This window comes from Pempheris klunzingeri, chromosome 21 (genome assembly GCF_042242105.1).
Source record: "Pempheris klunzingeri isolate RE-2024b chromosome 21, fPemKlu1.hap1, whole genome shotgun sequence".
NCBI classification, from domain to species: domain Eukaryota; kingdom Metazoa; phylum Chordata; class Actinopteri; order Acropomatiformes; family Pempheridae; genus Pempheris; species Pempheris klunzingeri.
Genome location: NC_092032.1, coordinates 13,864,785 through 13,880,709, shown reverse-complemented (window position 1 = coordinate 13,880,709; position 15,925 = coordinate 13,864,785). Strand labels below are relative to the sequence as shown.

At 42.8% G+C, this 15,925-nt stretch overlaps 1 protein-coding gene across 1 annotated transcript; it reads right to left on the bottom strand.

The window, feature by feature from the left end:
- Window positions 1–7,527: 7,527 nt before the first annotated feature.
- Window positions 7,528–15,673, bottom strand: insig1 (insulin induced gene 1). Its single transcript, XM_070853094.1, has 6 exons — window positions 15,499–15,673; window positions 14,961–15,308; window positions 13,161–13,285; window positions 12,744–12,910; window positions 12,046–12,145; window positions 7,528–9,793 (listed from the first exon to the last, which is right to left on the bottom strand). The coding sequence occupies exons 1-6, from the start codon at window positions 15,554–15,556 to the stop codon at window positions 9,764–9,766; spliced, it is 828 nt and encodes a 275-aa protein (XP_070709195.1). The 5' UTR covers window positions 15,557–15,673; the 3' UTR covers window positions 7,528–9,763.
- Between the last annotated feature and the right edge of the window lie 252 nt (window positions 15,674–15,925).

Sequence of the window (15,925 nt, the reverse complement as noted above, 5' to 3'; positions counted from 1 at the left end):
CACTGCAAAAAGTCAATCAGTGCAGCAGTAAAATGTGTCTAAAATAAAATGTAGGGTTTGGTAAGGCAGGTCCGCCTGTTCCCTACGCCCCATTGTTTTCCAGTGCGTGCAGGCCTGGTGTGTTGAATCTCTCAGATCATAAGGAACTTGTATGGGGGAAAAAAAAATAGATTTGGATTAAAAACAAGAGCAGTTATTTTATCATAATGGTGCATTTTTACCACTTTAAGATGGGGGTGTTTTTGCAGTGTAGTGCACGAACCTCTGTCTGCCTAGCAGACTATTATTCCTTCATTTTTCAGGTCAAATCTTGCTGAAACACTGTCACCTAAATGTAAAGCTAATTTATCTGAACTCCCAAACCACTATTAATTCTTCTAAAAGTCGTAACGTGATATAAAAGCCAAGTTTGCCTTTTTTATTTTAAGGCAGAAGGTGCTTCTCAGCCTGTTCGTCTAATTCATTTATTTTTGTTTCTAATGGTGAACCCCCCCCCTCCTCCCCTCAGATATCCTCCTGTTCTCCACTATTTATTCATCATACATCGCTGTACGTACATGATGTCTATATAGTCCTACATTTTCCGTGGTGGGAATGTGTTTACGCAGAAATCCTCTGGAGTCGCCACGCAGCGGACTTTGGGGCTGCTGAATCTTGTGGTTTCAGCCCTTTATAGGTTTTAATAACTCTTAATCCGTCTGATCGCTCTGGCGTAGATAAGTCTCATTTGAATTGGGATTGTTCTTAAGGAGCGGCTCGTATTTCTCCACAGAAGTCTCAAACAGAGCTTAGCACAAACAACTGCACCACCCTGAGCGCAATTAAGGCCTCAGCTAAATTAGAGGAAGGCTAATTGAATGCAGCTGAGTTCCCATCAGCAAACTCTTGAATGCTTCACTAATATGAGAAAAACGTTCTCTGGAAAATCACTGATTTTTTTTTCAAGCTTTTACGGAGTAAATATTAATTGAAATGGCAAAAAAAGTGATTTTTCTTCTAGACAAAGCAGCAGCACTCCTCTCTGGATTTACGTCCTATTGGAAAGAAAAAAAAAACTATTTTAAAAAAAGAGACCAAACAAAGTGGGAAAAGTACGTGTAGCTGTGGTCAGCTGACTGATTTGGGGTGCAGAGTGTAAATAAGGACGCTGGACCAATGCACAACTCACTGGAAATAATAATCATTTAGCCTGCACTGTGGCAAGTTTAGTAAATGTGCTATTGATTTCCAGCCTTTCCCAACTCTAGCTGTGTAAAATATAGTTTTAACAGAGCACCACATAAAACAAGATGAAGAACACCAGCAGTCAGTTTGTTCAATATCTTTTATTGGCAAAGCAGGAAGCTTAAATCGAACTTCAGGGAGAGCCCATCATGAAATACTAAAATAAAGCTAGAAATTAAAAGCAAGAAAGAAATTCAAGTTACAACAGTGAACATGGCACAGACAGACAAAGGGAGGGAAACAAAAAATGGCAGCAACAGCAATTCACAGGAAATCCACGCCATACGTGATTTACTTTAGATTTAAAAATCGCTTGTCAACCTCATTCCTTTTATTTTGAAATCGTTGCTCTGAGGTCCGAATGACACAGGAAATAAAGGGGTTTAAAAAAGGGAGAATTAACTCCAGGAAGAAGACGCATGAAGATGGTTCAGATTCAGTCATACCTGCATTACCTTTAGGTTTCCACTGGAACTTTAAATCTTTAAATAACACCTTTATTTTCATGCCCAAATATGCGCGTAAAAGTCCTTAATAAGTTTAATTTTCTTAATAACTTCCACACAAAGACGGTTAAAGCCTCTTCGCCCCCCTCTGTGCGCACCAGGTAGATACAGTGTGATACTCAACTGGTGTCAGACCCACAGGACTCCTCCCGTACTGTAGTTTTCCAGCTGGACTTTCCACATGTCGGGACGTCTTACTTGTGACAGCAAAAAATGAACTGCACGTGGTGGCTATTTCCGTAAGGTTAATGGGTTGACATTCTCAGTCATACAGAACAAATAGGCCACCGAGCAACATGGGGGGGGGCGCAACAAGAGAGGGGGTGGGGGTATGTGTGTGTGTGTGTGTGTGGGGGGGGCATTTCCGAATGAGACCGTGGTGCTACACACATCTCAAAGAAAAGCCAGTGTGATGGAAAACGTCGCACCACAGCAGCAGCGGTGCGCCGCGGTCCACCTGACACTCAGAGACCCCCACCCACCCATCTGCTCGGCGGTCCCGAAAGTTTTCGGACCTCGATGCACCTGTGCGGGGGCACCCAGGATGCTTTACGGGCTTCGGATCGCCCGAATGCCCCGTGCACCTGTCCCGAGCTCCTGCGCGCTTTTACGAGCAAAGAGGAACAAGTGGGAGAGAGAAAAAGAAAGAGAGAGAGAGAGAGAGAGAGAGACAGGTGGAAAGCACTTGCTGCAGAAGAAACTCAGATTTGCGCTCTGAGGGCAGGTTAAAGCACGCAGGCAGGACGATGAAGTACAGTCACTTCACCAAAATGGATGTTTAGTGCTTTTAGTTTAACTGCTCTGAAAGATTCGCTCGTGCACACATCCAGCCAACCAAAGACCCTTACATCTCTGCAAAGTGCATTGTCCCAAAATTGCGTGTTAAACCGGACTAGTTAGTGCAAAAAAAAAAGTTGCACATGGCCTACTTAAATACATATTCATCCGCAGCAGACTGAACCTTCTGTCCTACAACCTGTAGCCTGGTCTAGTCAGAGTTTTAAAAGTCACACATTTGATAAAAGTGGTCAAAAACTCCTGCAGGCTCCCCCCCCCCCCCCACCCCTCCTGTTTATTTTCGCTGTCAGATCGGAGTTCATTCTAAACGGGACGAACAATTCGTGTTATGTCTCTGGGTCCAGCGTGCAACTTTAATTATAGTGGAGGAAGGTCAGTCATAAGCGGTTATTCGACCCCTCTCCCTGTGTGGCATCGCGCCCTGCGCCGTTTAACTCGCCAAAATAGTGCTGGACTCCCCTGAAAGCGCCATGTGCGACGGAGTCCCTTTCACCCCCGGCGCACCTGAGTTGTTTTTACCCCCCAGTCGCGGATATGTTGTGAATTTGTCACTTATCAGGGGGCGAGATGTCAAAGGCCATTTTAGGAGCAATAACTTTCCCGGATGAATTTAGCCTGCCAACTTTGTGCATCTCTCAGCAGCGAGATGAATAGGCTGCGTGCCTGTTGCTTCCCAGAAATGCCTCTCACGCCTACTAATGAAGACTAATTAAAACATGACAAACATCGACCTTTAGTGCATCCTAAACAGGGCTGCAAGCATGATTTGGATTATGCAAATGAGGCCTCTTCTTTAGCAGAATTCAAGTAGGTGACGAAGGTGGACGTGTGTCCATGAGCAGATCAGTTCGCTCAAAGCTGGAATAGATCTGCTGATTCCTGTCACACACACACACACACACACACACACACACACACACACACACACACACACAACAGGTGTGTGGGCTTTTGATTTTTAGCACAGTTTTATCATAGTCTGAATGATTAACTTTTTTTTTTTTTTCCCCTGTGTGATATTTTGATAAATCTGTGTTTAAGTCATAAAATGAGTGCGTGTGTGTGTGTGTGTGTGTGTGTGTGTGTGTGTGTGTGTTGTCCCTGCATCTCCTCATGTGTAATTATTGTATGGTTGATGGAAAACAAAGGAACGAGCATGGCTGGATGTTGACCTGGGGTGCGCATGTTTAGCCCACAGCCTGTGAGTTTGTGTTGTCTGCCTCTCAGGATAGATCACGCAGTGGAAACGCTCACCTTGATTTATTCCATTAGCTTTTATTCAGTTATTCTTATTACCCTGCTCGATTTACAGAGTCTGATCTGGGCTCTAAGATGCGCTGGGTGTGTTTAATTTACACTGGGAAGGATTTGTTTGGATGGCATGCATAATGTGGCTCCACCTGAGGTTTAGGCTGTCATTTTTATTATTGTCCTGCGGAGGAAGAAGAGGAATCAACAGGAATAGCACACAAGGCTGAGCATGCTGACTGAACTGATAAATCCCACCGAGACGAGAAGTGTTGTTTACACTTTTAAAGATGATCTGCGGTCTGTTCCCTCTGATTTTTATGTAGATGTTTTGCTTTTATTCCTCTGCTTTTCCTGTGATTTATCCCAAAGCAGTGGAGGAATGACCACACTATAATATAAATGAGCAAATGAGGGAAAAGGGGTGATAATTTCACCCCGGACAGGGATGCATACAGAGAGGGCAGCCCGAGACTGCCATTTGAATGGGATCTGAGAGGTAATTTGAGCTAAAATGGAGTCCACTTCTGAGCCACTCACTCAGACCCCCGTGGCATCCACTGTAATTCATTATTCCTGGCCGGCACTGGGAGAGGCAATGAGCGAGGGCAGAGGACAGGAGTGGACCCAGCTCTGGTGTAATGAAGACTCAGTAGACCTAAACGACTCACACACACTCACACACACACACACAATCTTTCATTATATATCTCAGAGAGCAGGACATTAATGCCACTGAAGACCTTTTGGCAGAGAAATAAGAGTGTGCAATGATTTTCTCCACTCTCAATCCATTTCATTGACCTTTTCTATCATGCATGTGACTCCACCCGCTCACTGCAGTGCGAGATAAATATTCCAAGAATAATATTCTTCCCACTGTTTAATAAATTATCTTTTAGAATTTGAATTTTTTCCGTTCATCAGTGGTTCTGAGAGGCTTTAAGGAAAATCTGGATAAAAAAAAAAAAATGCTGATATGGTGGATTGTTTAAAGTTTTCTCCTTCTTTCTGTGCAACATTTGGATACTTCAACATGTATTTTAAACGTGAAGTGACCTCAGATCATTAAATACACTTGATCTGTCCGTGTTTTCTTTAGAAGCTCATGAGATTGTTGTTACCTACATTTTTTTTAGCTTTCAGAACAGTTTTTTGATTGATAGTTATCCACTTTTACATTGTAGGAGCAGGCCCTGTTCCATGTCCCTCCACTAGGGGTCCACAGACGTCATGGTAATAATGTCCAGACACGCTCAGAGGATAAATACTGTCATCTGGTGGTAACAAAAGCAATCACCATTGAGGAGACAGCACTGTGATGACAGGCTACACTGCATTATTTACTTCTCCAGAACATGTGCCTCTTAGTGCCTCCCATTCCCCTGCTCTTCAACACTGCTCAACATTTAGAACAAGTTGTTTAGGTTTGACTCAGACCAGACATCAGTCAGAGTGGGAGCACGAGTCAAAGCGAACACTTGTCAAGATGCTTGAGAGACTTTTTTAAAAATTATTAGAGTGTGTGTGTGTCAGACAGAGTGGGATGACAGGAGCTCCCTCAGCCAGGACGTTCACAACAGACACTTCTGTCCAGAGGGAGTCTGGTCACCTCTACCCGCTGAGTCACAAACTGCTGAGGGGCCCTAAGGTGACAGGACAGTACTTAAAAAGAAAGTCTGAAAAAGTAAAGTAGAGTGGAAATGACAGACGTTGGCTCATGTGAATGTGTGTTAGCTGGTCTTAAAGGTGTTAATGGAGAAAATGATTTTGGTATAATTTCTTTGGGGCATTCAAGATGGTTTTATTTGACCCAGATCATTTGAAATGTGTATCTATTTGGTGTCAGAATGTTTCTGTTCTTTTAGATTCGTGCATTGATTGATTTTTACTCAGCATAATGGTTTCATACGGCTGTATGGGAAGACTGAGTTTGCGACAATCTTTTCATTCTCAGCTGTGTCATATTGTAAATGAAACCATAAAGAAAATGACACAACATGCTTGTGTGTGAGCAGAACACTTCTGAAACGCTTAAGCCGACAGTTTGATGTACTTGTGTTGCGTCAGCTTACAGTAAGTTAAGTGATGGTCCCTTTTTTCAGATGTCGCCACATCAAGAAATGTGTCAAAGCAGAATTCACTGGGAAGAAGCTGAATCAATTCACCCAAGATTATTAAAAAAAAAAAGATTTTCCTTAAGCGGCACATACACAGTATTCTGTCTGAGCCTGTTTGATCCCATCATTAAAGCTTCATGATGTTCACACCTAATACTTCATGTGTTTTTATTTGTCTTTTGTATTTTATACACATTTTCCCAGAATGTATCCTGACATATGTGATATCTGTGGGCACTTCTCTCTACTAGAATTTAAAATAAACTTGGATTTGAACAATGTTTGGCCGCACAGCATGAATTTGTACTGACTGGCCCACAGGTGGGCCCATGCTTGTTATTTTAAAAGGACTTTTATGGACGGTCAGTCTGTTATATTTTAGGAGTTGTTGTTGTTGTTAACATCGCTGTCTTCATGTTTACTGGCAGTTGACTCGCTGCGCCAAATTAGAGGCTCAATAGCAGAAACTCCAAAGACATAATCAAAACACAAAGGTGCTGCAAGGAGATGAAACTGAAGAGTCTGCAGGGCGAATCTATGGATGGCTCAGACCAATGGATCAGATGGGCCCGGGCCTGTCTTGTCGCCTCGGAGGAAGGAAAGAGAGGGGAAGAGGAAGAAAGAGGGGGTTCTTTTGGCAATAAGGAGGCGCTCTAATGGAGTCTTTCAGTTTGCTGTGGCTGGAAATGAAAGGAGGTTGAAGCCCGGCCAATTATTCTGGCTGAGAAGAAGAGGAGACTAAAAGAGGAGGGAGAGAGAAGAAGTGGCGTGTGGCGCTGGATCGTTGGCCTGTCAGGGAGAGAAGATAGAAGGATAGATAGAAGGATAGATAGATAGATAGATAGATAGATAGATAGATAGATGATACATCGATGTATAGAGAGCCTCCCAGAACGAGGGGTTCATTCAGAATAGCCCACAGATATTGGCCCCACTCCCAGAAATTTCCCCCAGTGCAAAAGGTTAACTGTCAGTCCCCCGCTAGGTATAAATAGAAGTCTGCCCTCCAGAAAGGCGTGTTCAGAGAGAGGGGGTAGACGGGGAAGGGAGGCGGGGGGGCAGTTCCTCATGATCCCAGTGACACACAGGGGGTGGGGGGTAGTTTCAGGGCTTTTTCGGGGGGGTGCGGCGGGGAGGGGTCTCGCACAGAAGAGGAGAGAGAGGGAAGATGCAGCCGAAGACATTATAATGGCTCGGGAGACTGACAGAGACCCCGGACAAAAGACTGTCCTCATCTATTCAACTTGGCCGTGACAGTAGACACAACAAATGCCATCATCAGCGCCCCAGAAAGCTCTGGTGCAATTGAGCTGCGGCTGCATTTGACACCCCCACCCAAAAAAAAAAAAAAAAAAAAATCAGAGGGCTATTGTTTTACTGAGGCTGTTAAGATGTGTAATTAGATGAGTGGCTATCATTCAGAATGAATGGAGGAAGCTTGGTTGCATTATATATGTTGGTGTCAGGTTTATATGACAGGAAGGGAAGCTAGAGAGTGTTTAGTTCCTACTTCTCTCCCTGGTTTTCATATCAACTTGTCAGGACATTACACACAATTCTTATGTTCATCCCCTTTAATAAACTCATGCCTTATTTCTGTCCCATGTGCGAGTAATGACCGTACGCAGACGTCCTTCTCAGGTGTTTTTATTTTTCACTTAAATCCATGGTAGCAAAAATGATACACGGCTGAAATATCAGACACACAAAGAAACTCTAAAACGTGGAGACAAAAGGTGCTTCATCACCTCAGTTGCTCCTCAGTTTAACACACCTGAATGTGAGCAGATTCAACCTGAAGTGACCTGCCACAAGGAAGTATTTAAAAAAATAAATCAGGTTTCCTTCGATAATGCTACTAAATGAGATTTTTTTTTTTTTTTTTTTTTTTTTTTTACAACAGTTTGACACAATATATATTTTTTGTGTTGTCTCTCTGGTGAGAGTCATTGGTATTGACTCTAAAGGCATGAAATCTCTGACAAAAATCTTGTTCAGGAAAACAAAAAACAAAGATGTTATTGCTTTTTTTTGAAGAATCCACACTGCATATACTTACAACAAGTTATTTTTTTTAGCCAGTCAGAAATAATAATAAATAAGGAAGAATAATCGGCTCATGTATACTCTGATTGCACTTAATCCTCTAGACCCCCAAACTAACTAACATACTGTAGGTCTAGCATGGAAGTAATACCTGTCTGATTACATAGGCAAGCCATTATACATACAAGCAATAATGTCATTATATTTGTACAAATGATAAAACTAAACTGTTATAGTGACAAAAGCACTACATTCTATAATACACAGGCAATCACAGATTGCAAATCTTAAGTAATAATGTCCTGCCCTCTCAACCACAGTATGTTCCCAAACTATTATCGCTAGTTTGAAAAGTGGGAAATGTGTACGGTCACACAGTAAAATGTTTGTCTCCGTGGGGATCACAAGACATATAACACCTGGTCACAAAAGGGAAAATAGTCTGGAAAGTGTTTTTAACTAGTTTAACAGTAACCACAGATGCTGGCAAATGTTGTTGTGTGCACCTCGTACATTCTTTGAAGACACGGTCCGCCTACACCCTTCCTAAACAATCCTCTGTCTCTTTGTCTGAAACAGACCAAACAACGTCCTGAACGTCTGAGAGTCAAAAAACTAAAACATGATCTTTTACAGACAGACAGTTGTGAATATGACACTATTCACAGGTAAATACGACTAATGTCCATAGAAGAACCTTGATAGTTTGCATGTCACACATGTCATCATATGTACAAGTGAATATCAGCCAGTACAAATAGGAAGTTGGCACTCCTGTACATATTCCCTGTCTCTCTTCACTCCATCGATCATCCTCTTTAAAGGAATAGTTCAACTTAGGTCATAAGATGGCTGCCATTCATGTCTGTACACTGTTCAGCTCATGCCAGCAGCCGGCTAGCTTAGCTTTGTAGGTTTGAATCAAACAAATACGATACAATATGCTACTTGGTGATCTTAAAAGATGCTGGTAGGAGGATTTTGTTAGCCTGAGCAGAGCCAGGCTAGCTGTTTCCCTCGGTTTACAGTTGTTGTGCTAAGCTAAGCTAAGCATGGGCTGGCTTTAGTAGAAAACAGCGAAACTCTCAGCATTTTCTCAAATATTTCCCAAAATGTTGAACTATTCTTTGAAGCATCATTCATTATCAAACATACATTTGGTTTGGGGTCATTCAAAAGTTACAAAATAAATACTTAATTTGGTTTGACTGGGAACATACATCTTCCCTGTGCCTCGGTGATGCAACCGAGGCCGCTGAATACATTTCTCTGTGAGAGTGAAGACATTTTTGTTTTGTTGCCCACTCATACAACATTTCCCTTTTATAATCATACTAAATTCAGGCTAAAAAAAAAAACATAAAACAAAACAGACATTTGAGCACCCCCTCTCATGTCTTCTCTGCTAAGACCAGGATACATCCACACTAAAGCACACATGCACGCTTCCACTCCAGGAACTGCAGAAAGATACATACTTCCAGCGTGAAAATAAAACCAGTCAACAGGTCACTTCAAGAAAAACAACAAAAACAAAAAGGCAAACAGCGTCCACCCCCCCCCCGTCTAGTGTGAAGAAAGCCTTAATGCTAAGGGAGTACGACAGAGGTGGGAGGGAAAGGTCGCTTGGCCACAAGGAGGTGCAGAGGACATGGCACGTTAGATGAGGGGCTTTTCTGACCCGCACTCTTGTTATGAGAACAAAGGATGAAGTCAAAACAATGAGTCTTTTTTTTCTCCTGTTATTCTTCTCGCCCTTCGCATAACTTGTCCATTTTTACATCGGCTGTCCTTGGCCTGCTTTTTCTGCGTTTCCACTGTTCAGTCCATGTGGGGCTTCTCGACACCACCCTGAGGGGAGACAGAGAAGAAGCCTGGCGTGAATAACACGTCAATTAATCGATCGACGTAACGCAGCAATTAGAGAAACACAGTCACACAGAAATGAAGAGTGGCTCCTTTGTTGTGTCCTGGTAGTAAAGTCACTCTTTATGCAGGCAGTGAAGTCGATTTATGATCCTTCTAATGACAGCAGTCATAGAGAGAAGTGTCACCAATTACACTTTTAGACTTTTTTTTTTCCCCAAGACATGAACACATCAGTATCAGTTTCCTGTGAACTCCAAACTGCAGCTGAAACCAAAGTCTGTGGACAATTTCCAGAATTATTTTTATAGCGGTTAGTAGGTTAGTATGTAAGTAAATACGGACCTGTTGCAGCTTCATGAACATATCAGGACTAAATGTCAAAATTATGTGTGAAGAAAGGAACGTTTTTCTTTCAGTTCCCTTTGGGAGGATTTTTTCCCAAATCAACATGTTGTACAAAAAGGGAAGAAAGTACTGACTGCTCATCAGAAAAAAAACTGCATACTGGTTTTCTCATTACTCATTTTATCCACCACAAAACACTTCCCTGCTTGTGTACTAAACTGTGAAATCTGTTTGCTCACAGATTCCAAAACTACACATTCAAATACGCTAAGAAAAATATTAGCCATTCAGCTTTAAAGCAGATCTAATAAGTACAAGAGCTGGACAGAGCAAAGCTTGTTTTTATTCTTTGTGTTCACTGCTACCAAACAGATTGTTTCACTGTAACAGGCTTAAACCCAAAATTACAAAAGCCACAAAAAACAATTTTGAAAATAAAAAAAAAAAGTCTCATGTTCCTCCTCCTCATAAATGACTCACTGGAGCGAAAGAGAGAAAAACAGAGAACAAAACCGTGAGTGCAGACTTGTGCCAACATTCCTCAGGCCTCATCACAAACAAAAACAACAAGTAGCAAATGACCCTCTGGTCAGCCGAGGCCTGACTGGCTCTGTGTCGCGCCACAACTGTGAAAAACAACAGCCATTAATCTGCTTTCACGCTTTCACTGAGTCAAACTGAGGGAGTGACGGGACTCTTACTTTACAGACAGAATGAGGTGAGGCTTCTGGGCACAGGCTTAATGAAGACATCAGAGCTGACTTGATGGGATAATTATGAAGGAAGGGGGCATCCAATGCACTTTGAGCAACTTTAAACTATTTGACAATGTTATCAGCTGTTTGTGCTTCAGCCGAATAATTGCAAATAAAGCACGCGTGGTGCAGAGGAGTCTTTTGAAGTCATCATTTTCTGTCTGACAGTGAAGGCGGAGTGCCGAAAAGCTCCACAGATACAGATGTTTGATACGTTTGTAGGGATATTATGTCTGAGCGTGACAGGCAGAGCATTTTCAAGAGGTCACACAGAATTACAGGTGTTTACCCCTTAATTATAATCTGGGCAAATCATATCGCGTGACTGTAAAACATTCCACTGAACCACTGAGTTTAAAGGAGTAGTTCACCCATAAGCCCAGAGTGAAGATGCCAAACTGTGACAGTCTCACCGTTTAACTTTTAGATGTTACACATAAAGATATTCGAGCTAATTAACGCGATTAAATACCAAATACATCATGAATGCAGATTTTCTCTTCTGCTCACATAAGGAAACACTATGTTGTGTCAGTAGATCCATTAAGATCCACTTTGTCAAATATTCATGACTTTCAGACTTTAACAGTTGTTTAGAAACACAATAAAAGCAGCAAGAATCAGATCCCAAAGAGTTTTTAAAAAATAAGCAGCAGATATGTAATGATTTAAGTCCCGTTGTTGTCGTTAGGTCAGATGGTTTGTGACGCACGGGTTGTGGATTACTTCATCAAATTTGTTCCCATTTTTGGAGCTGACGAAAACAGCTTGTGCTCATTTGTGTTGTTCTCGAGCAGGCTGGCACACAGTAAAGCTCGCTTACTCGCTGTATAAATATTCACGTGCACAGTTGACCAAAGTCTCTTCAGAGCGACTTAAGACTACAGCCTGACTGATACTAGACTTTTGAGTTAGTTTGTTTTTGTGCATCTTTACATCTCAACTACAGACTGACAAAATCTTACGTGTTAGGTAAATTAATCCTTTTATGCAGGGAGTGTTTTATTTTCCAGGTCACAGGCTGCTTATACACCTGAGTGATCTTATGCCCACATCACATCACCAATGATCAGCTGATATGTGATATTTGCTCAAGCCATCGGATTACGTATTAGAAATAGCTGCAGACTTTACCATGGCAAGCTGGCGTCCGATGTTTCCCACAGTGACACCGCCTGAGAAGAATATGCACGGGAGCCAGGAGCGCACATACAAGAAGTCTGGAGATGTGTACCTGAAAGAGAGAAAAGAAAAAAAAATCTTATTAAATCATTCTTAATAAAACAGAAGTTTGGTGATGAAATCAAAATAAACCACAATTCCCTCCACAGCTGAATAAGACGTTGTCTGATATCAGATCCCACTGTCATCAATAAGAACACCAGAGACAGATCTGAGTGGAGAAAACATACAAAGCCTGTCGTGCTGGCAAACCTTCTCATTGTTCCCTCCCTGTTTCTACCTTGTAAAGTCAGCTTGAGCAGCAGCTGCCTGTTGAACCTCGTCCCTGATCTCAGCTGTGTATTTCTGATGATAGGAGGGCCTGTTAATTGGGCTCCCAGAAACAGAGCGACTTCCCAGAATATAACTCGGCACTCTGGGCGTCATCTGTTACACCTTTTGTTTTTGTTTTTTTTTAAAGGGTGGGAGTGCTTCCAGGTTCCTTACCTCATTCACACCAGGGTGGGGTTTTCTCTCACATATATAATTAAACACTAGAGCAGAGCAACATAGTTTGGGTTGTGGGTGTGATATGAAACCAGAAATGAGTGATGACAAAGAACTAGTGAAGAGCATCAAAAGCGTTTTGCACCACCTGAGCTCGTACTTACTGGTAGACTCCATTGTAGACCAGCAGCTGTGTGATGACGGTAGCTAGGAAGGCCGTGGTGATGCCCAAACCGAAGCCGCTCCTGGACCTGTCGAATGTCCACCACAGGCCCAAGGACAAGGCCGCCAGCGTTAGGGAGAGCTGCACGTTGTTGTCGAAGTCTAGTTTCTGTGTTACGGTGGAGTTAAGGACAAAGTCTAACAGCGTGACACTAGCATGGGATTAGTTCTTACTCAAATATTTGTATGAGCAGCTAGCACCAAGTTCCATCATTTCTTAACGGTAGAGAGTAAAGAGGGACATCCTGTTGCATTAGATACGGAGTTCTCCTCATGTTTTGATTATGAGAACTGAAAGACAACACTGAAAAGCATCTCCGTTTATGAATCTGCAAGTTAAACTCTTGGTGTAAGGATACAACACTGGCGTGGTTGATGCCGACGAACACTGCGATGCACCTCATGACGCTGGCCCACTCCCTCTTGAACTTGTGCGGCTCTCCCAAATGGCTGTCGAGGCAGGGATACAGCAGGCCGACAACAGCTGTGAAAAGGAACAAACAGACCCGAATTACACAAGATAAGCAGAAATTCTGTGAAACGCCAGAGGGCAAATCCTGTCACAGAGCTGCTGTGTGGGATTATTTTATTTGCTGAACATGCGCTTCCATAATTAGGGACTCATTTAGACACCTGCACACACCTAAAACCTCTTCATGAAGGGAATAGATTTTTTTAAATATTGTTTGTTTGGCTATTTGTTAATTCCTCACTTTATGTACTTTCATATTTTTGTCCAATCAGTAAAATCCTAAAATAATGTCTTCAAAGTGCTTGTTTTGTGGTACCATTACTCAAAACCCCAAACATTTACCATCACATCGGACTAAGACAAGAGGTAAATCCTCACAATTTAACATCTACAACAGGATATTGTTTTGTTTTTTTCTTTTTAAATGACTTGCACGATAACTCGAGTGTTGAGAAGTTTCCACTTATCTTTCTGCTGCTCAACCAACCGAATAATCATTTCGCCTTCGGGAATGATTCACCCACTAGTTGTTAAACTTCTCAACGTGCAAAGATTTGCTGGATCCAGCTTAAAAATATATGAGAATTTGCTGTTATTGTTTGTTTAATATCCTTATAAACGGAATATCTCTGGATCCAGGAGTGTTAATCTGACAAAAAAGCAATCTTAGAGACATCCACTTGAACTCTGAGAACTTCTGATAAACAACACAATTAATCAGTTATGTGAAAATATCTCCGTATATATTTCTGTACAGGAGGAGTACTGCTGCAGTAGTGATTGAGACTACAGAGGATAAAAACATACCAAATGTAACCAGAAGTTAAACAATTGCATAAGCCCACTAAAAGCACCTAGTTTAAACAATTAAGACCTTAACAAAGTTCCTAAATAACACTGGCAGACACAAATGAGGCACAGACTAATGCCAACAGACAGTTAGACATGCCGCTACACCTCCACTTTCATTTGTTTTCTGCCCTGCAGCACATGGGAGGAGGAGGAGGAGGAGGAGCCGATGAAGGATGCTGTTATTTTTTCCCTTTTCCCCTACTTCCTGGTTCCTGGTTTCCTAAGGACCTCCCCCTCAGCTCACCCGTTATGACACAAGCCAATGAGCGCGCAGCTCACCTCGTGTCCGCCTGTTTCAACCAATCAGAGGCAGAGAAACGCGACCATCTGTAACAAGTCATCTGTTTTTTTGTTTTTTTTTTACGTATCTGACTGCCAGACAAAACCATTAAGACTAGTAGAGTTTGAAAGACGCAAAGCTTGTACTCCAGCTTACATAAACAAAGCCGAATGATGATTCATTACCACCTGATCATACATTAGCTCATAGCTGGGGCAATAAGGAAAACGTGTTGTTTTTCTGCCTTGAATAGTTTAAAACGGCACTATTTTCGTGCTTAATGTTTGTGTGTGGTGTAGATTAACCTGTGAGATGCTGATTCTTGATCAAATTTACCGTTCATTCATTCATTTAACAGTTTAAGTGACTTTATTGGTCCCCATGATTCTCTCTTTATAAGGTAAAAGCTACTGCACTGTGACCCCTCCTCTCTCTGCATTCCTTTGTCCCAAACTTAGCAGCAGAACTACTGATAACCCAGGTCAAACCTGCCCTCCAGGACAATCCACAGCGCACTAATTAACATTTCTCTGCTTGTTTTTGTTGCCTACTCACCAGCTCCTGTGCCACAGCACGGTGGGATCCACCAGGCAGACGAAAACAAAGTTGTCATCACCTCCTCGGGAAACAGGGTGACATTTCTTTGTATCTGCAGCAAGTTGAGCACCAAGGCGAGGAAGGCTCCGACCGTGAAGAGGACGAGACCCCGGCGGATCAGATTGGCCGTCCGGACGTCGTGCAGAGAGCCGTAGGCATTGCTGAGCACCGAGGTGATGATGGACATCATTTCTTCAGCTTTGGATGCTAACCAGCTGGCTCCAGATGAATGCTTGGTTTCAACCCTTGATGCACAGGAGCAGCTCCAGCAGTGGTCCTCCAGTCTGGGCATTTGGCACTTTAGGGCTGCAGGAAAGGGAAATAGGACTGAAATCCAATGTGATACATTTGTGTCTAAATGGATGCGTCTAACTCACAAGTAGAGAGACACATTGTTGCAAGATGGAGGGTAAACTGAGTAATGTCTTTCCGGATCCTGCTACATCTGAATAAGTTAGACTCCAGAGAGGACAGACTGTGATCCTTTGGTCCTTACCTTGATCTCCAGACGTCGTCAGTGTCTGGTCCAGAGAGAAACCTCCACTCCCGTTCATTCGCGCCCCGTCAGACGATTAAGCCAGGATCCTCGTTTGCCTGCTCGTTTACAACAAGGACTGCAATCACGTTGTTTGCTCACATCATCGTTAGCAGAGAGAGAGAGAGACACAGTGCTGCTCCATTCCACAGCACAGAGCTCATACCAGGGGCAAGAGCTTCCTCTGCAGAAAACAATCACAGCTGTGTCGGGTGAGAATCGGCAGCCAATCAGAGCACGGCGGCTGATATGACGTGTCGCCACCCCACCGCCCCCTCGTCCGGAACAGACGCGCAGAGCAGGAGGCTGGAGAGCTGAAATGAAAGTGGGAACAGAAACTTACTTTACATGGCAGGAAAACATATGCATCGCTCCCTTTAAAGAGCTT